Source organism: Phoenix dactylifera, chromosome 10 (genome assembly GCF_051530095.1).
Source record: "Phoenix dactylifera cultivar Ajwa chromosome 10, Ajwa_hap1_PhDact_Kaust_v1.1, whole genome shotgun sequence".
Lineage (NCBI taxonomy): Eukaryota > Viridiplantae > Streptophyta > Magnoliopsida > Arecales > Arecaceae > Phoenix > Phoenix dactylifera.
In genome coordinates, this window is record NC_143199.1 from 32,194,083 (window position 1) to 32,209,876 (window position 15,794).

General features: G+C 37.3%; 1 protein-coding gene across 3 annotated transcripts; it reads right to left on the minus strand.

Moving 5' to 3' along the window:
- Positions 1-544: 544 nt before the first annotated feature.
- On the minus strand, positions 545-14,807 carry LOC103706937 (glutathione-disulfide reductase). 3 transcript variants are annotated; one of them, XM_008791214.6, is made up of 17 exons: positions 14,622-14,807; positions 13,994-14,162; positions 13,020-13,084; positions 12,658-12,727; positions 12,381-12,452; positions 10,506-10,709; positions 9,526-9,599; positions 9,346-9,429; positions 7,274-7,361; positions 7,086-7,167; positions 4,534-4,607; positions 4,214-4,321; positions 4,035-4,099; positions 2,115-2,228; positions 1,540-1,639; positions 1,265-1,318; positions 545-835 (listed from the first exon to the last, which is right to left on the minus strand). In XM_008791214.6, the coding sequence occupies exons 2-17, from the start codon at positions 14,138-14,140 to the stop codon at positions 740-742; spliced, it is 1,497 nt and encodes a 498-aa protein (XP_008789436.4). In that variant the 5' UTR covers positions 14,141-14,162; positions 14,622-14,807; the 3' UTR covers positions 545-739. The 3 variants fall into 3 exon arrangements, with proteins under 3 accessions (XP_008789436.4, XP_008789438.4, XP_008789437.4); XM_008791216.6 differs by having other exon boundaries at positions 14,630-14,803; XM_008791215.6 differs by having other exon boundaries at positions 14,486-14,803.
- Positions 14,808-15,794: the final 987 nt, after the last annotated feature.

Genomic DNA, 15,794 nt, shown 5'->3' on the forward strand with positions numbered 1-15,794 from the left:
TAATCATAAATACAACTCCCGTGCAGCCTCTGCCATCTAGCATACTACCATCAAAGTTCATTTTTAGATGGCCAAAAGATGAGTGCTTCCGATATATATATATATATATATAGAGAGAGAGCACACACGAACACAACTATATTATCTCCCAAAAACATCAAAGAAAGGAGATAGAACTCTAGAAGAAGAGCCTGGTCGTCGTCATGGATCCACCCATAAATGAAGGGGTTGACTAGGGATCGAGGAGGGCAGCTTAGCTTTGGATACGGTCGTCCCGCGCCTCCATGTCTCTGATCAGCATCTCCCACAAGCAACAGTTGCACTTGAACCCCACCCCGAAGCTTATCATCAGCACCCTGCCCTCCTCCTCAGCCTCTTCTCGGCCTCCATGCACCCCAGCAGCACATACCACAGGCTGGTGCAGCATCATCCTCGCACCAGTGGGGAGGCACAAGTGCTCCACCCCGGCCATGAAGTCTCGGCTCCTTACTGCTGCCCTTCACGAGCATCGACCTATGTAATGGGCGACGAGCTTACAACTAAGTTTTTGATGACAATGTAGATTTCACCCTGTAACCTTTGGAATGTTTTTACAACAATCTCAACTGTTTCGTAAAACAGGTAGGAAACTGGTGGGACCTCCAGTAACTGGGTTTTTAACAACAATCTGTGGGTAAAATTATTTTTGCATGACAAATGAAATGCAAGCTATAATTTCTTTTGGAGATGAAAATTCTCCTTACAAATTCGTCTTCGCTTTACCACCAGCAGCAACACGCCTCGTCAGAGACCGCATTGTTACAAATTCTTCAGCAGCTGATGGATGGATTCCCACCTGCCATTGACAGCATAATTTTCAATGTAACAGCTAAATAAATCATATAGCAAGCCATGCATATAATCATTGGACTGAAAGATACTGGTAAAAAAAACAAAAAATCTTTTAACTCCCATCCATTTAAATAGATCACTCCATAGACAGGGCACACCGAACATGCAAGGCCATACCCACAAGGTGTTATATTAGAATATAAACAAGCCCGGAAGTTCGATTATTTGAAGGGAATGATTCAACTATTGGATAGCCATGGCCACCTGGATGAAGGAAAGTTTCATGACTGATGACAAAATATCAGGTGACAAGCTCCATGGTAAGTCCATGGAAAGATAAAAAGCATCTGGTATGACTCTTTTACATGGCTCATCCTTTTTCCTCAGATATCTAATGCAGGAAATTTTTGAGTACAAGGAGTTGTTGGCTTACTGTGCTGTCAAATTGTGCTTTAGTGGCTCCGCACTTGAGTGCAATGGCGATACCCTGAATATTACAGTTAAAACAATGTCATGCAATGGAAACAATACTCAAGATAACAAATGGAAGCAAGATTGCCATTTCCTGTGTTATCCACATATTACTAATATCAAGAAACTATAGCCATGATCATCGGAAGAAGATGCATGTTCAGAAGAGAACCTACTTTGGAAAATATCAAGATGCTAAAACCAATAAAGAGATATGTTTGAGTCATGAAAAATTACCTGCATAATCTCAGGTGCATCTGGACCACACATGGATGCACCGAGAACTTTATCAGTCTCGGAATCAACAATCAGCTTCATAATTGTCTTCTCTTGCCTTCTGAGAACATGAAAAACCAGACCGAAACAATGAGATATTCACGAATAATACTGATGTACACCGGCAAGAGAAGTAACTGATAATGGTGAAAACTTTGGCTGATATTGCAGAAGACTGCAAGATAATGGATGCATGATGCCTGCGCACGTGCTGTGCCAGGATGCTGCAGCCACAAACATTGGTATATGTCCAGGCCATGCATGTATAATGCATTAAAATGAGGGCAGTGCATTCGTTTACATATGCCACTATTAGACATGGCTATAACACATCTTCATGTGCTTGATTATATTTATGATATACTTCAATTCCTTGGGAGAATTCAGGACTGAACCAGTAGATATGAAGATAAGAACGGTATTCAATAAGAATAAAACAAGAAATCAGAAGCTAAAATATAAGGTATAACATTTTAAAAATCCATGGCCTTTTTTTTCCTTTGAGAAGCAGCGGTCTTTTGATCCATTATACTTACCCAGAGATTGTGTTCTTCATGGGATTGAATGTCGATGTAAATAACAGAATGTCACTCTTGGCTTGCTCTATAGCCTGCTGTTCGCTGAGGCCTACTACAGAGAGTGGAGGTATGCTAACAAACAAGTAAATGTTTCATGTCACAATCACATCAATAGACATTGAGCAAATAAATCATGTACAACTACATAATCTTGAATATGTAATGTGGCTTCAGGAAGAGAGCATCTTCACAGCACATTTTCAACAATGTTAAAGAAAGTTCAATTTTGAAGTGGAATGCAGCCTAAAAGGAATTTTAATAGATTTAGAATGCAACTTTATTTAGACTGAATCTGACAATAGTCAGGTAAAAATGCATTGCTGATGCCAAATACATAAGGCTTGAAGGCTATTGGCTGTAGGAGTGAAAATGCAAGGGTAATGTTGCATGCTAATCTGTAGACTTGAGAAATTCATTTTGACCATTTGTGACAAAAGAGCTATATGACACTTTATTTAGGCACAAAAAGAAAATGTGAAAATCCATGGAGAAAACTTGGTAAAAGATACAAGGTCACTGAAAATCTGTCCTCAAAAAAGTCACATGTTACTACAGCACTAAAAAGGATTTACACCACATATTGCCCATCATCCATATTGATTTGCATTAGAAGTATTTAGAATATACATAAAGTTCAAGAATGCACATAGCCCCACTGGTTAACCAAAACATGACACATCTTATAGCAAAAATTAGCTAGAGGGAGAGAAATAGGTGCAAAAAGACTGAGAAACCAAAGCTTAAAATAAATCATCAGAGAAACATATGCTTTCAGTACTGTTTCGAATTGATCTCCATTATTCTGGACATGAATAGTTATTTCTTAAATGAAAATCCAAGTCTTCATGAATGCATGATGAAATAAAGAGGAATCCAACGAATATAAGAGATATACAATACATATATATGTGTGTGTGTGTGTGTGTGCGTGTAGTGTCTATATAAATACATACATACATGCATGCATGCATGTACGTACGAATGTATACACACACAAACACAAACAATACATACATAACCTATATGTAACATACATACATATATGTATTATATATATGTGTACACACACACACATATACATATATGTATATCTATATAATATGTATATATATGTGTGTATATATATATATCCATATATATGCATATGCGTATATATATCTATATATATACATATACATATGTGTATATGTATGTATGTAAAGATGGAATAAGGTGAAAATGAAGTGAATATATTTGGGGCAAGCATGTAAAATCTAATGATGATTAAGAAGGAATAAGCACTCATACAAAAAATGGAAGTTAATAATAGAAATCTGATTCAGATGATTCTACCATAATATCTCCTTAGCAGTAAAAAATAGTTGTATGGATTCTCCATGAATTATTTAAATTTGAAAAAGGCAATGAATATTAGTACATATGAAAAAGGTGATTACAACAATCACAAGACATGCAGATGGGTAAAAATAATAGTGGTCCTTGTTTTGAGTCAGATCATATATACCAATACACATGTGAACCTATTACATTTAACATATGCAGGAAAACATTTCTCCACTATGAAGAAGAAGATAACGTCCTTTTCAACAAATCAACACCTTGCCTCTCACTCAAACACTATTCATCATTTAGTCCTGGCATGTTTGGCAACTTTTTGACATAGAATGGATGTGTTTGCACTATCTTTCCTGAGTTATCTTGCTACTGTATGCAAGGGTTACATGGTGAAGGCATTAGCTACAGCAGTTTTTTTTTTTTTGATGAAATTAGCTGCAGCAGAGGTGATGCTGAAAAAAGGCGTAGAATTATAAATAGATAAAACTTTTTAAAAAGAACTGGTTTTTATGTGGCAGGGTGGAACGGGAAGGATTCAGTTACCTGAACACAGCACAAGGTACAAAGTTGTGATCGGGTTTGGTTGGCTGTCCACCAAATACAGTTTTCTGCAGTCCATAGAGGAACACAACTTAATTTTTTGAAGGCTAATATCATGAAGAAGCAAATCTCCTTCAAGTTCAATTTATGGTAACTTATAAAGCCTTAGACAATCCACATACAGCAAAGCAAGTTCCTTCCATTAATGCCACAGGAGTGAGGTTTATTCGGTTTGTAACATCACCCACAGCCCATATGCTCGGAACAGAAGAGCAAGAATACTCATCAACCTACAAAGTACAGAAGAAGACTATAATCAGCTCAAAAACTGCATCCTCTAGCCTTAACAACACAATCTAGCAACATCTTCCATCATCATCGAATTGGTCAAAAGAAAGGGAAGAAAAAAAGCTCATATTAACTACAATATGAATCTAGTACATTTCATTGAAGACTGACAGAACAGATACGAATATTGAAGCATTATAGAGAAGCAACTAACCTTTATAGCTCCGGTTTTATCAACCTCAACACCAACAGCCTCTAGATTCAACCTCTTTGTGTTTGGACTTCTACCTGCAATTCCCAAAATGAATATGCTAAAGGCAGAATGTCATGTGAATTAATCTAAAACTTCAATGTGCACTTTGGTAACACCAGAAGAAAAGGAAAAAAGGAGATAAAATTCAGAATTATTAATAAGATTCCCAGCATAGCTTAGGTTTCACAAATTCAACATTGTCAAAACTTAGAAGCCAAGAGTGGGTTCAGCAGAAAGGAGACCTGATGAAAGGAGCATAAACTTGGGTCAAAACACTTCAAAGTGGCATAAGAAATAAGAGCAAAAGCACAGTGCAGGAACAAGTTTTATACCAAAACATATAGAACCCTGATGCTGAGTATCAAAAATCATCTGACAATTTATCAAGGAGCCACACCTAGAAGAGTTGTTCCAAGTTTTAATACAGCACTGACTCCTAAAATTCTTTCATATGTTCCTGCCTGAACGAGTTCATTTGATATCCATTACAGGGATTTAGATAAACAAAAGTCTGCTAACATTCAATTATCATGCTTGGAAGAGGCATCCTATTGGACTTGAGTGATTTTATACTTGGAAGAGACATATACAGAACTGTCTTGATTTCTTATCAACAATCAACAACACAATGAATTAATCTTATACTATATATTCCTTTGATGACGACCTTTGGTAGTTATCCTCTTGTCAATTGTCAACTGACTTCCCATGAAAAGTTCTACTCTCCTATACATCTCATTTATTTTCAGGAAAATTTGATTGAACTGCCTAAACATAACTGTAAATGTTAAATGTTATTCCAGTCACAGGACATGCATAAAGATTTAAGAAAGTAGCACCCAAAAAGTTGCAAGTGGCCAAAATCGTGTGATCAACCTTATTTTGAATGTTGTCACATCAGATCATATCACCAGAAGATCAAGATGGCTCTTTCCTCTTGCTCAAACTTTTAGGTTCATACACTGCAGCCTCAAAGTAATTATGCAAGAAAAATAGATGCAAAGAATAATACAATCCAGGTATACAGGATGCAAGAATTCCTTGTCAAAAGAGATACCAACTGTACAAATGAATTCCTAAACCAGAAGAACTCTACTTAACTGTTAAATAACTGGAAACTTGTTGCATTGTAACATGGAGAGCAAAAACTGGAAAGATGGACACAGCTTATTGCATATGTAATTGGTATCATTGCAGCCATTTATGATCACCAGGAATACATGCATACAATATTTAGGATAGACTAAATGAACTAATATAACAGAGGATGGGCTTATTTGTAACCATATATAGTTCAACAAAGACTAGAAACTTGATATTTATGCAAATTGCCAGGAATTTGTTGCTAAATATAAATCTTAAAAATGAATAAAGAAATTCTTCACATCAAACACAGCAGTAAGCAGGTGAAGGTTAGTTGTTTAGAAAATAAGAATTTAATTATATCATCACATGTTTGGCCTTTCCTCTAAACAGTTAAGAATCTAAAGCATGGCTTTACCATCTTCCACCTATGTTCTTCCATCGAAATAGATTCCTTTACAAAGTTTATCAGAAAAGATGTACCATTGACCAAAGTTCAAAATAACTGTCTCCAGTACAAATTTGCTATTACATACAAATTCAGAGCCCTATTATGTGAAGTACTGGCAGATAGTATCTATGTTTTTATATACCAGCATTTATATCGAGAGACTCAATAATGTCTTTTTAGAGATTTATGGACAAGCATTGGTAAGTTGTGAATTGCTGACAGCATATGTGCAAGCAAATCCACAAGAAGACTTGGAAAAATGGTGTAATCAAGCAAAAACATGATAAATTTTAGGTGGCAGATCATATTTCCTCCAAGTATAGATACTATAGGGTTTCCCTAAAAATTTAACTTGACCAGAGCGAACTAACTTGTTCCCCAAGTTACTCACAGGAGACAATTTTACTGAATAGGAAAAAGAATTCAAGATATTGCACATGTCATTAAGCATGAAACAAAAATGAGATAGGCGCAGTATGCTGTCAGTTCCACCCCATATTATTCAGATACATGCCAACATACAATTTTCAGAAGGAAATCTGGAATATAAGAAATACTATAATTTATCTGCAGGAATCTTTTAGCTTCTAATATTATCATATTTAACTGTTGAAACAGTGAATGACAATTCTAGATTTTTTTATTTAAAAAATGTTCAATAAAGTATTGGCATTATTTTATGTCATTTTGTGCTTGTGAGGGCTCTTAACTTTTGGGATTAATGTCTAGTAGAATGGTAGAATGAACTTTTGCCGAAAAAAGTTTTAAAGAACTTCAAATTGTTACTCTGAAAATCTCCAAGGATGATTAGCATGCTTAAGTTTCAGATTTAACCATTTAACATTTACGTTGCATGTTACTTTTTCTGCACACTACATGTAACAATAGTATAATATCTTAATTTTCAAGAAAATGATAGTCAAGATTTGTTTTCTTGTTGTATCCCTCTCTATATAACAATAGTGGAATAGAAGAATACCTGTGGCAAATAAAACAACATCGGCCATAATTTCATCTCCGTGGTCGGTCACAACTCTTATGCCACCTTCAGTTTTACTCAGCTAACATTAAAAACAAGCGTTTCATTTTAGAGTAGTAAAAAACAAAGAATAAAAAAAGAAAGAAAGAAAGAAATGAGTTAATTTAACCTCTTCAGGGCAAATATACCTCCGACAAGTTTGTCCCAGGGTGTAATTTAATTCCCCTGCCCTCAAGGTTTCTTGCAACAACTGCTCTCATTTCATCATCAAAACCTCTGTAAGAATTCATATATAAAAAGTTACAGAAGCTGGTAATACCACAAAATCTTTGGCCAAGCCAATCTAGATAATCTGAATGAAAAATAATATAATCATAAATATTTCATTATAGAGCGAGTACAATGACAGTAATAGTTACTACTTAAATGCCAACATAGTCGAGGAGAAGAGAAAATGTCTAGATCACATTAAAAAACATGTTCTGATGTTCGTGTTCTTTTCAGTTTTATCCAGCCAATTAAAGTTAACAATGCAATGAGGTAATGGGGATCAAGTACATAGGCCATTTGACATAAATCAGTAAATTTATGCAGGACTCGCATGTCCTAGATAGATAAAAGGTTGGTTGACTGCTGTTATGTTTAAATGGGACCATGGACGCTGGAACCTCCCTGAATCGCACGTTCAGGACATGCCGAGTTGTACCGGCGACGGACCGAGACGGTTCTAGCAAGCAAAACGAGAACCGGTGATGGCGGAGAAGAGGAAGAAGGAAAGAGAGCAAGAGAGAGAGAGGGAGGAGGGAGAGAGGGGGAGAGAGGGAGAGGGAAAGGGAGGGGAGAGAGATACTAGGAGAGAGAGAGAGAGAGAGAGGGGCTCGAATGCCCTCTTCTCCTCCTCTCGTCGTCCGCATATTGGGTGGAGCCCTATTTCGAACGAAACAGGAGCTCAGCCCTTTTTTTAATTTTTTTTCGCTTCTTTAAGTGAAGTTGGCGCATGATGTCGAGAGAGGGAGAGAGAGGGGACTTGGAAGCCCTCCTCTCCTCATCCAGTCGTCCGCACGCTATATCATTTGAAATAGGGCTCCACATATTTTTTTTATTTTTTTCCGCTTCTTTAATTGAAGTCGGCATACCATGTTTCGTTCGAAACAAGGCTCTGCCCAACGGGACGACTGGAGGAGAGGGGGGAAGCCCCCTCTCTCTCCCTCTCCCGACATCTCTCTCTCCCCCTCCCTCACCCACTCTCCCTCCCTATCTCTTTTCCTCTCTCTCCTTCTCCCTTTTCCCTTCTGGTTTTCCTTTTTCGGTACGGGACAGCTCGGTACCGAACCGTACCACTAGCCTACCGACATCCTGTCCCGTACCATACCGCTAGCCTACCGACATGAGTGTCAGTTCTGATACTGCGGATCTTGGATGGGACCATTATAATTGTTTATTAGTAGTTGGAAACATCTACTCGAGGTAGCATAGCTGCTCGTGAATCACATCCCTTCTACTTTTAAGAGACCTACTTCTCCGTACCCACACCCAGATCTACTCTGGCATTCGCTCCTACTTCTCCTACTTCTGGCAAGTAGGATTAGTTCTGCCAAGCCTATGAGGAGTCATCTGGCAAGTAAGGTTATTTTCTAGTTCTAGCCCTTCTCTTATTAAACTTTTCGATAAGACATCTTCTATGATAAAGCTTATGGCATAAAATCTATAAATGAAGCTCAGGCTCTTTTGTTCCCTATCAGCCAAATATAATTCAGATTAGATCAATTTGATACTTGGGTACCTATGATCCTCTACCTTTGAATTTATTGGGTATCCCAAAAGTCTTCTTAGAATTTGTATAAGAAATTTCGTTCAAATGATAATCAATTAAAATAGCAGAATCTTCCTTTTATTTGTCATTATTAATGTTGGCCCAAAAGTTTATGTGAAAAAGGGACCGGCCTATGGTTAACAGTTTATAATCAAATAGCCACAAATTTCGAAAATGAAAGCCATGGTCCAAGCATATAGCTTCTATGTAGTACAAAATAAAGAAGTTCATATAAATTATGAGTGGCCCTCACTAAGACTAAAGGTGCACCAATACTTGGCCTAGGGTCTTTCGATTAGAAGATTTGAACTACTTTAGGGTCTTGAGAAGCTACATGGACCAATTATTGGATGTCTGGCATATCCGAACTCAACAATTATGATTAGATGCTTCTATAATAATGCATATACCCAAGCACATACAGAAATCAGAATCTAAGCCACAAACCTCAATGGAAGTTCCTTTCGGTAAAATAAGTCCACTGTAACACCCATCCCTCGCCATATTGAAGCAAATTCAACTGCAATGTACCTGTGATGCATAAGATTGTATCAGCAAGGGAAGAGAGGGGGGGAGGTTGAATATTTGGATATCTCAAACAAAGGTATTGAATAAAACATGGCATACCCTCCACCAAGTATCACAGCTCGCTTGGGTAATTCATCCAAGCTCAAGGCCTCATCAGAAGTGATTGCCAACTCCTGATACATCAAATTAAAATTAATGACCTATGGCAAATTACAATACCCACGGATGAATAAAGACAAACTAATTGTATGCTTATCTTTTACACAATAGCAATCTCAGACCCGAATTCTATGATATGAGGAATTTTGATAAAACTTGCATATGATTTTTGTATGCCATACATCTAAGTTCACAAGACAAGCCAACATGGATTTGCAGCACCTCTAAGTCAAATATTGAGCTAGGTGGCTTTAATAAAGTATTTTTGGGAGATTCAGATGTGACAGCAGGAAATGTTAATAATTTCACATAGCCGGGGGAACTAGTCATCATACTTAATGAGCAATAAGAGAACATGTTTGAATGAAGGGGCAGGACAGCAGCTTCAAGAAGCAGGCAAAGTTCCAGAAGTATGAAGTTGGCAGGATACCACAAATTGTTATCTTTCAATCAAGAAAGTTAGCTTCTTATTATTGCGAACTACAGTTGCTTAATGAATCATAGCACGTACATTATATAAAGTTCAAAAAAACAATAGCAAAGCACAAGTTTTTCTTAAACAAGGAAGATTGTTGACAAACTCCATATCCAAGGGATGATCATTTGCATGCTTAATACAACAAAACTAGAGGTTGACATCTTTTGGTAGTAATTTGTTGTAATAAATTTAGCATCATTTTTAGATCTTATTTAAGCGAGTGTTTACATCAGCTAGCATCAGTCTATGAGTTAGGTGCTAATACATAAGAAAAGGCAAGCAATATATCATAGACCACCTATCACTGAATGAACCAAGAAATCTGCTGATTTTGAAATTAAGACAGAAAAAAATATAAACCAATATGTCAGCTACTGACGGAGATATTAACTAAACAACTTTTTTGGGTTCAACTATCTAACTAAGCAAGAATAGAACAAACCTTCCCAGGAATATTTACACGCTGAGCCCGGCTACCAGTTGCAATCAAGATATGTCTTGCCAAATACTGCAGCTTTGAACCATCAGGTTGCATCACTTCTACTGCATGAGCACCAACTAACTTGCCCTCGCCTTCAAGCATCATTACACCAGCATTGGACAATAGTCTCTTGTATACACCATTTAATCTAATTATTTCCTGAGTCTGCATAATGGTGAACATGAATTCAATAAGTCCCCATTTCAGAAGAAAAACATTTCAATGTCCAAACACTGTTATCTAGTTATACAAGATTTCTTCAATATTGTCACTATGATAAGAAAGAAACTGAAGAATGAAGAGACACGACTTCTGGCCTTCGGGCACCCAATAGACCCAGATGCAAGAGCTGACATGATCAACCGCAAACTATACATTTATGTTGATCAGGTAAGGATGACAGGATGATTCGACAAATCTTGAAAATCTTTCTTCAAACACTTTTTCGCATGCAACAACTGAGTTTGATCAAGTCTTGGGCCTCCTAAGACAAACCAAGTTGCTAGATCTACTGGCAGAATCCACTTTGATAGCATATAGTTTCAGTATAGCACTGATGCCAGTTTGACAAGTCTCTTGATGTCAAGTGCCACACATGGAAGGTCATGGAAGTGAGATAACCAAGATATCACTTTTAACAATGACCAAGAAATATATCATACTAGCAACAAAATGTAAGCTTAAGCAGATCTATAAAACCAATGAACCATAAAAGCTTGCTTGTAGCCTCTAATTATGACCTTGTTCTCTCAAATGGGAAGCACATTATAGCAAACTAAAAATATAAGAATTATGCAAGTATAAGATACTGAGTTTATAATCCAAGATGGAAACATCCTAGACAAAGAAGAAAAGCAAAAGGTTTGCCAAGCACAATCATAGATCTAATTTATATGCAAAAATAAATCAAGCTGGTGGCAAAAGAAAGGTTACTTGGTAAAATAGTTAGATGTGCAGCTAGACCTGTAGGATCAATCAAGGGTTCATGTAAATCTCATGATACCTTGTGCATCATCATCATCAATTTCAGCCAAAGTCTGCCGTACAGGGCTTACTGTACCGTACCAAAAAAAATCGGTACAAAACATTTCTTCAAGTCGGTACAAGTCTTGTACCGTCTGTACCAAGACGTACCACTCTATACTGAGGTGTACCGCCCTATACCGAGGCAGACCGAGGTGCGTACCGGTCTGTACTAAAATAAAAATTGAAAAAAATGGTTAGATAGCTAGTTCGTACAGAAGTGTACTATATTGTACCAAACCAAATCGATAAGATACCAATATGGTACCCGGTACCGAGATTGCGGACCTTGATTTCAGCCCCACACAAACCTAGCACAACATAAATTATGAACAAGGATTTGAAGTAACATAGTCTATGTGACTCTCATGATGGAATAGTTTGTAAAGCATAACATGTACATTAGCCATATGTCCCATGAACTATAGCAGACCTGAATCAAATCTGTCAACTCTCATGATGGAATAGTTAGTAAAGCATATCATGTACATTAGGCATATTGCCCGTGAACTATAGCAGGCTCCAATCAAATTTTTCTGCCAACGCCGCTTCTAAATCAAAAATTAATATAGTCAACAGAATGCTTGATCACAACTTGGTTACAATTAGATGAAGAACATGCTAAAATCAAGTGAAAAGTTCCTTCATGAATGTCAAAGAATTGGAACATTCCTATGAATCATAATGAGTTAAAAATGATATCCATTTCTTGTGTGAGTTCTGGTAAGAGATAGAAGAAATCAGGCCCTTTGAGATGAGAAGAATATTGCATAAGTTTACAGAAAGATATAAAGATATAATTTTCAGCCTTACCTTGTTATGCAAAAGTTTTTTCCAGTCGAAGTTAATTTGCTCACTAAGTTCCCATCCAAAATTTCTTGCATCCTATAAAGCAAAGAAAACCTTAATTAGCTAATCGTATATCTCAAATCATACACCAAATAAAACAAGGTAAAAATTGATTTGGATTAATTTCGAAAAGAAAAGAAAGTATTCTCACAGCTTTCCTCTCATAAACATCACAGAGCTTTGCTGATAATAATCATTATGTATGAAAAAGATTGGTTCCATATGCCAGCTAAAATTTTACCTCAAATTCACCTCGAAAAGAAGCCCCATAGACCAATATCTTTTTAGGAACACAGCCACGTATAACACACCTGCAGCATCACAAATTTTAATAATGTTTAGCAAAAACTAGGCAAATTTCAATACTCCTGTGTAACAGGAAAAGAGATTGACTAGTCAGAAGATCCTGTTTTATTCATATGCTTCTGTAACAGAACTATGCAACAAATAGGAAAAATAACTAGTTCCTTAATATGTAATCATCTATAAAAGAACAAATTTATATAGAAGATCATTTTCAACATCAATGAAATGTAACATCAAACAGAATACAAATCAAATCAAGGATACTACAATAGAAGGATCTTGCATTAGCAAACTTACGTTCCACCTACTCCTCCAACGACTTCCGAGCTGATTGGATGGAATGGAAGCTCACAAATTGCAACCTGCATCATAGTTGGTCAGTCCAATACAATATAAAGTACACTGCCAAAACTTCAGATTTTATTTAGTTAAAAAAAAGAATTGTCGTACATGATGTAGAAAGAAGAAAATCATTGAAATCATAATGATGTCAGAATTGTAATCAGCTATAAAACATAAATCAGTCAAGAATTTACTAGGTGAGTTCTAAAAAGGAGGAAGAATGATGTGCTCGCCTGAGCATTAAACCCAATCAGCTTCAGAAAGTAGGGTAAACCAACATTGGTTTTCATATTGGCCGAGACATAATTTCGATCAGTATCAGGAACTCTATGTTATGGTGTCTATATAAAACATTCTTTACGAACTTGAACAACAAAGGATGTCGGTATATATCAGCCAGGATTTTTTCAATCTCTCTCTTACTGTATTGAATGGTTTTAAATTAAAAAAAAATAAAGTTAATACTTTAATTTGGGCGATGTTTTGATCTCGATTCCCATATGTTGGCAGAGATCTTGAATCTCTTAGTTCTTTAACATCTTTCTAGCCGTCCATCCCAGACGAGATAAACTGAGCTCTCCGTTCATCTTGGCATCCGTCAGCCATCAAGATGGATAATATTTCTCAGCTCATGAAAACCTTGACAATAAATGAAAACACAAAGAGCAAAAGAGACTAATCTACCATTAGTCAGTCCACTACCCACCCTCACAACCGTCCAACCCTTTCACATAGACAAGAAATTTTTTTCACTCTTCCACTACCACGTGCAGGTACTGAACACCCGCAAAAAAATGTCATGACGCATAGAGAAAATCTTGTTCAGCCGCACTATCAAAATAAAGAACCAATCTTGATTGGGAGAAAAGAAGAAGAAATAATTATGTCTTTAAAAACAATGTTTCTTTCTTGATAATCTAAAGCCTAACCTTAGCTCCAAAGCCAGCAGAAGTCCGGGCTGCACGAACACCACCACTGCCAGCTCCGATAACAAAAAGGTCGAAATCGTAGTTCTGCTCCCCTTCAGCAGAGGTGGAATTGCTCAGCTCTCCGTCGATGAGCATCTTCCTCGCCATGCTTATCCACTCCTAGTCAAAACTGCAACCATTCCCAAAAAAAACCAAAAACAATCAACAAAGATTCGGCAGAGAAGAAGCAACCGCACCGTCAAGCCCGTGTCGATTTTTCTTCTCTTTTGACGAAAATACGAGACCTATCGATTTATTTGAAAATTCGATTATCCGGCACGGGACAAAATGATGACATTTATTATTGTAAAGAAATCGAGACGGAATCACCGGATAAAAATGATGAGATTAATATTCAGAAGAAAGTGTTGCCACGAAGAAATCAAAAAGAATTTCATGAAGAAAAGTCATGAAAAATGTTGTTACGAACAGAAACAAACGAAATCAACTTACAAGAAAACGATGAGATGATCGCTGTGGCGAAAAAGAAACGAAAGCGAGCCAAAATTTAGCTTTCAAGAGATGAGAAGAAACAGGTTTTTCCCAAAAAAAAAAAAACAGATCAATTTCTTTCTTCGCAACAGCAAACCTTCTTACTTCCCGAAATTGAAGGTCCGAGCGATTTCTAGGGTTTCGCGGTTTCAGAGAGAGAGGGGGGGGGGGGGGGGGGGGGGGAGGGCGGCTCAAGAGCCGTGGAGTAGTTGAAATGTTCTAACAGGTCAATCCTGATGCCTCCGAAATCCTTCCATTTCCATACATATGTGTATGAATGAATGAAATCCCATTCACACGACATGACAATTAACCTTTTTTTTTCCTGGAAAAGTAACGATTTGTCGTCGCGTAATTACGTTTTCTGGAAAAGCTCGAAGGCTATTGGGCACATCAATTTGCCGTCGCGTAATTACGTTTTCTTTTTTTATCTTAATGTATCTCTGCAGAGTTAGAGCGACGGTGGGGAGACTGACCAAGCCGGTGATGCCTGTGGTTAAGCGGGCGGATCCTGGACACATCCATCATGCTTAGGCCATATAAAAAGGAGTTATTTATGAAAGACTCGACCATGATGGTAGAATGAATCCGAAGTTTGAAGCTCGATGTGGGGTCCACCCCGCTGCTCCGCAATGTCCGTAAACTTTTGGACGAGATTGATTATCGTGTGCCAGACATGTACACATAGAGGCGAGCTACGTGGCTTAAGATTTTATCAGAGATGACCATGTGTAGGTGTCTTATCTTCTGTGTTATTTTTTTTTTTATTTTGTTGGCTGCGCCTACATAGGACTGCATGTAAAAAATAAAAAATAAAAAAAAGGAAAAAAACTGGCATCTGCCGAGCCAGCGACGCAACTAAAATATTGTATACGAGAACCAACGCAAATCACGTGGATCAGCACTCTGCAGCGAGAGAATCGGATGGCTCCGCGATGGCGATACCAATTGGAAAAAAATTTGAACGAGCCGCCCGAGAGAGAGCTCCCTGACCTCCGTCTAATATAAGACCGTTGGATTAATCAATGCGCCTGGACAAGTGCACCACCGTTAGATTAATCAGATGCAGATGTGATGCTAGACGAACACATTGTCTGCTATGTAGATGCTCGTTTATCACGGAAAAATTTGAAGGTTTTGGATATTCCCGAGCCCACATCGTCTAAGAACCATTAAAATTCCAATCTAAATCGCAGCATGTGGATATACAGGAAGAAAAAAAATCAGAATTTTTTTTTTAACTCTTCTTACAGAATGAGGATTGGATGTT